At 39.8% G+C, this 6,000-nt stretch overlaps 1 protein-coding gene across 1 annotated transcript in view; it reads right to left on the bottom strand.

Moving 5' to 3' along the window:
* Positions 1–1,422: 1,422 nt before the first annotated feature.
* The window catches only part of LOC137278901 (eukaryotic translation initiation factor 3 subunit A-like), a 34,687-nt gene continuing 30,109 nt past the window's right edge, over positions 1,423–6,000 (bottom strand). Inside the window, exon 3 of the mRNA XM_067811401.1 lies at positions 1,423–1,665. Coding sequence (XP_067667502.1) covers positions 1,423–1,665 — 243 coding nt within the window. The remainder of the gene's footprint in view (positions 1,666–6,000) is intronic.

Below are 6,000 nucleotides of genomic sequence, written 5' to 3'. Positions count from 1 at the left end.
TTCAGTAAGACAGAGGGACTACAGTTCACTCAGACAACATTATTGCAATCTGTTGATAGAGGTACCCGAAGAAGCTGGAAGTAGTGGGTAACCAACGATGACAGAATCTTGGATTCCTGCATATTTGGATACCATGGGCTCTGGTATTGCCATACTGGAATAGTCTTCATTCTGACTGTTTTCCGAGAAACGACCGAAGAATAAACTTCCTGTTAATCTGAGCGTTCACGTTTCCACTCATGTCAAGACGTCTCGAACATTGGAAACATTTATAGGCCATGTTAAGTCAATTGCTATAGCAGCGTCTGGATGACACTTCAGAGCACATTCCGTAATCGATTTACTGTTCCTACATGCAGCAGACTATGGAACACAACATATCCTATCGTGTTGTTGTCAGTGAAGACAGTAAATGCTCTGTCACGGCATGTGCTGCTCCTTTATGTGATAATCTGGTGTGTGTGTAGGCTGTCCCTGTACAACACGAGCGGTATCATGGAGCTTCAGACGCTCTAACAGCCAAATGGGGGCAGTAATGATAACATAGTGGTTAAAGCGATCGCCGTTCACACTGAAAGCCCGGGTTCGATTCCTCATCTGGGCACATGTGTGAACCCCTTTCTGATGTCCCCTCGAGGTGATGGTGCTAGAATATTGCTATAAATGACATGAAACTAAACTCACTCAAGCATCTGAAGAGCATATTGTGTGAGTAACAGGTACTACGGCGGGTAGTCGCGAACACCTGTTGCTATCTATGATTTTAATGATCCATTTATAAAAAACCCAAGAAAACAAAACAAAAACACCTTATTTGTGAGTTGTTCATGGCTGTTTTACATCTGCCAACAAACAGCTTATATTTTCTTGTGACATTTGAGCTTAGAAATAAAGCGTTAATGAAATGTTGTATTCATATTATACTACACCTATGAACATTTGATACAGTGCAAGCGAAGCACATAACCTCACGTTTCAAATCGCTAGTTGAAGAAACTCTGAGATGTTTCTGTGTTACAATTTGGCTATGAGGTTAAGTCTCACCATGAGTGGAAGAGACTGTCATTGCATAATGCTGCATCAGCAACTTTGTTAGAATAAAACAAAACTGTGTTCCTTAATTACACGAGCGCATTGTAAACACATTTTGAGCCATGCGCCAACTTTGGAAATGTCCTTCACATCTGAACTAATAAATCTTTTCGAATGGTTTATTGGGGCTTAAATAACATGTAGCCCGAATCAAACTGAACATGACACGTCCTTTGAAAATCTTAATGCTTAGGGCATACATATTTTGTCAGTCAAAGTGGGCTGTGAAATATATGCACAATAGGCTGGAGATGATGGAATATGTTTCCGGTTGAAAGGACAGTTGAAGATACCGTCATGGAGCTTTATGGATAGTGCTAGACAGACCGGTTAGGCATACGTCAGTGTCTCCTGTCTTGTGTCTTCTGTCTCCTGTCGTCTGTCTTCTGTCTCCTGTCTTCTGTCTTCTGTCTTCTGTCTCCTGTCTTCTGTCTTCTGTCTCCTGTCTCCTGTCTCTTGTCTTCTGTCTTCTGTCTTCTGTCTTCTGTCTCCTGTCTTGTCTTCTGTCTCCTGTCTTCTGTCTTCTGTCTTCTGTCGTCTGTCTTCTAACAATCGATATAATCGATTCGCCTCCTTAACCAAAAACAGAGATTCATTTAGATATAGAAATAGACCTACCAGCAGCATGGCGTTCAGCGTGTAAGGAAATACGTATAGAAAATCATGTTATATTCAAGCCTCACTGATACAGGCATAAACCTGAACGCTGCCACATTTCAATATCTTAAAACTGATACAAGCACACATGCCCTTAAAACGAGGAACTAATACTGACACGCTGTTAAAACGGGGAACTGATACAGGCACACATGCCCTTAAAACGGGGAACTGATACCGGGATGCCCTTAAAACGGGGAACTGATACACGCATGCATGCCATTAAAACGGGGAACTGACTCAAGCACACATGCTCTTAAAACGGGGAGCTGATACAGGCACACATGTCCTTCAAAACGGGGAACTGATACAAGCACACGTGGCCTTAAAACGAGGAACTGATACAGGCACGAAAGCCCTTAAAAAGGGGAACTGATACAGGCACACATGCCCTTAAAACGGGGAACGTGTGAAAAAGTTACCAGAAGGTGTAATGGTAAATGCATGGTTCCCTTAACAAAATGTATGGTGATGCATTGCTATCTGGACACCTTCATATTTTATAAGCTCCTCGCGACATGTTTGATTGGAACAAACATTCCCATTGTAGTTCATGTGATCCATCTATGCCAGTATTCCTGACAGTTTTTATCTCAAATGCTTAACCGAACTATGTTATTTTGACCTTGACCTCCATAAAGATTCATTTGACACGAGATTTGTTAAGAAACTTGTCGATGTAAGCATGCTTCAGATACTAAATTTGACAAATATGTGAACTAAACTCTTGGCATTGCACTTAATACAGAAACTAACCTGTTATACTCATATGTACTATTCCATAGCATGCTTGGCTTGACCTTCCTATCAAGTAAGTAGTCACTTACAGTCGAGATATATGGAGATTATCAAGTTGTGATATTGTACCCACAATTTTCGGGACATTGGCACAAGGAGAAGTATGTAAGAATACACACTTAAATAAAAGTGGAAATAAAGGAATGGTAACCGTCATCCAACGACACAACTGCCACTTCCTCTGACTAGTATTTGATACTGATATAAATATCTTGACATATTTCTGTGGGAATAAGAGCAAGCAACTTGATTTAAACAATCGTATGTCGAGGAATACTTGAAGCTGTTTGATCATCTGACAGCGCATTATCATTACTGCTGGAAGACTGGAATGTCATTCCAACAAAGCGCATTTCGCTTCATTTAACGTACACAAAAGCCACTTAATCAGTTGGATACTGCGCTGTAAACAGATGTCTGCACATATAATAATGGTAAGAGAAAAAGATCACCACTGTTAATTGGATTTTTTATTACGGTAACACCTCCACACATCCACTGTGATACACAAAAGGTATGTACTTTTAAGTTGCTTCTATACTTACAAGTCACAAAATCTGTTCTAACGTTATTTAGTATTCAGGTTCGCTTTTTTTAATTTCAAGATAATAAGTTTAATGCTCTATGGTATCATTGGATTTTCTGTTCATCACTTGGTTTTAGTGTTGGATCCAACAACAGATACTTATCTTCTCAGGGGAAAGGAGTGGCGGGAGGTATCGGTAGGACGGGAGCAGTGTTTGCAATATTTTAATTTCCCAGTTGCCCATTAGGGCCTGTTGCCGCCTGCAGGCTTTAAAAATCTACAGGCCCTGAATGAAATCTGGAGGCCCATCTTTGTCAAACTACTGACAAAACTCAAAGCAGACTACGCTGTGTACAGTTGAATGTCTACACAATGAATGAGCAAACCTTCTGGCACAGAGAGACGTTTAAGATTTGTTAAAATCTGGTTAAAGATATACCTATGCGCAATTGCCAGGATGTGAAACTAAGTTATCGTAACAAGACGGATCATCGATCATTCCCGAACATTCATAAATGGGAAAAAACAAGGGAGTGATTCCACATCTGAAAAAGAATACAGAAAATTTACTGAAGACGACACGGCCCACAGATGTTTGAAACTGCCGGGCAGATACAATAACTTGCGCCCCGGAGGCCCTGCGATTTATCTTCTGTAATCTGTCTGTCGTTAAGGTTATCACTCATGTGCAAAGAGGTGTGAATACCTAAAAGGCTTTATGTGCATTGATGATAGTTATGAAACTCCCCACTTGTTGTTTTTAAATATTCACTCTGATGCTGAATCTGTTGGTACATACAAATTAGGGAAAACCAGAACAACACATTTTGCAACTCTATTGCAGTTTGACGGTTTTTCCTGAATATAAATCGGTGATAACTGGATTTGGTCAGAGAGAGAGAGAGAGAGAGAGATGGGTAGATAGATAGATAGAGAGAGAGAGAGAAGAGAGAGAGAGAGTATGTTCCCATTCCGATATTTTGTGGGCGTTATGTTGAATCGCAATAACGTTGTATGGGCAATCTAGCATACTTGGCTACGATGTTCTTCAATACGTTATCTGCAACCTATTATTGCCAGTGACGTACAATGTGTCAAACGTACAATTTGCCATTTACCAGAAAACTGCCCTTACTTAATAAATTGGAGGGGAAGAGAGGCACCAGTGTCTTCAAGACCGGAAGTTTCCGACGTCGTGCAGCTATTGCATGTGTTATATGGCTCACCTGTCTATCATTGGTGGACAAACAGGTGCTCGCTGCAACACTACAGGAGTGCCTGTTATCACAGAGACTGTCACCGTCAATTGTCAGTTCACGTATGGAATGTACGAATACGGTTATATATCTCATAATCATACGTCTGGCTTGAGATGTGAGTGAGTGAGTTTAGTTTTACGCAGCACTCACGTATCGCATCATAAAGTGAGTGAGAGCAATTTTCTCGCTATACAGCAGGATACAGAAAAGGTTTGCAAGACACAAAACTCATAGATTTTCAGTATAGATTTCTACAAGGTGCTATTTATACTAAAAGAGAATTGCTTAAAATGAAGAAAGTTGATAGTAGTATATGCTGTTTCTGCAAGGATATAAATGAGACTGTTTGTCATGTGTATTGGGAATGCCAAGTGACACAAACATTTTGGAGAAAATTACAAATTTGGCTCAACAATTCATTCCCTAATCCATTTCACTTTACAAAACATATGGCTTGGTTTGGTACTCTACACCGAAATACATTACTAAACCATATCATCATTGCAGCCAAAAGACACATTTACATATGCAGTATTAAGAATATACATCCTGATATGACTTCATTTACAAAAACCCTAAAAGAAATATTCTTTGTTGAGAAACATATATGCCAAAAAACTAATAAGATAGATCATTTCAGTCATAAATGGGGCCCTCTTTTCGCAGTACTTGGATAAATTTGAATCTTCCTATATACCTACCAATCACCTATATTAACCTGTATATGCCCATTACCAAAATGTTGATATGATTTCTGTATATCATCCATCGATATGTACCTGTGTTTTGTACTATGTGTAATCACATGAACCAATAAAAAAAAAAAAAAAAAAAAAAAAAAAAATTCTCGGTATATGATGGCGGTCTGTAAATAATCGAGGCTGGACCATATAATCCAGTGATGAAAAACATGTACATCGATCCGCGCAAATGGGAACTGTTGGCATGTATCGCCCAAGACAGCATGCCTGACCACCCTATCCCGTTTGCTGCCTCTTACGGCAAGCATAGGTTACTGAAGATGAATATTCTAACCCGGATCTTCACGGGTCGGATCTTCACGGGTCCCTGAGATGTTTTGGCTCGTATTTATGTGTTCATAGATATGTCTCTGTGTATATTGTTGCATATGTGTTAGATGCATGAAGTTAATGCATTGATAAGATATATTTCTATTAACTAGTAGGTCATGACTAGTATATATATATTCAGTTAGTATATATATGTTCAGTATATAGTATATATATTTTTTCAGTTTAACATTAGCTACCTTCCCCTTTCCGTATTGTTATTTCTGTTTTGCTTAATAACTGTTTCTGCCGATCGGCTGGGGTGGGTAGTTGTTGGTTTTATTCTATGCTGAAGCTGAAGCAGGTGTTGAAGTTGACTGAATGTTTCTATTCAAGCACTTTGCATTCAAATGACGATTCGAGACTTGCTGAAAGCCTTGTGCGAGGGAAGACCTGCTTATCTTGCGACGAAAGTTGGTGAATGTGGGGATCAAATCAGTATCGTGTCATGTGGTAGGTCTGTCCGAGCACCACATTCCTCCTTCTTTTCTGCCCGAGCTCTCATTTCTGGTATCAGTGAGTGTAGCCAAGGGAGGATCTAACAGATGACCTCAAGAAGCCATGATGAAATCCCTGCAGTGTTGGGCAGCATTGCTGA

Source organism: Haliotis asinina, chromosome 3 (assembly GCF_037392515.1).
Source record: "Haliotis asinina isolate JCU_RB_2024 chromosome 3, JCU_Hal_asi_v2, whole genome shotgun sequence".
NCBI classification, from domain to species: Eukaryota; Metazoa; Mollusca; class Gastropoda; order Lepetellida; family Haliotidae; genus Haliotis; species Haliotis asinina.
Note: the sequence above shows the minus strand (reverse complement) of the source record. Positions and strands in the feature narration are given on the sequence as shown.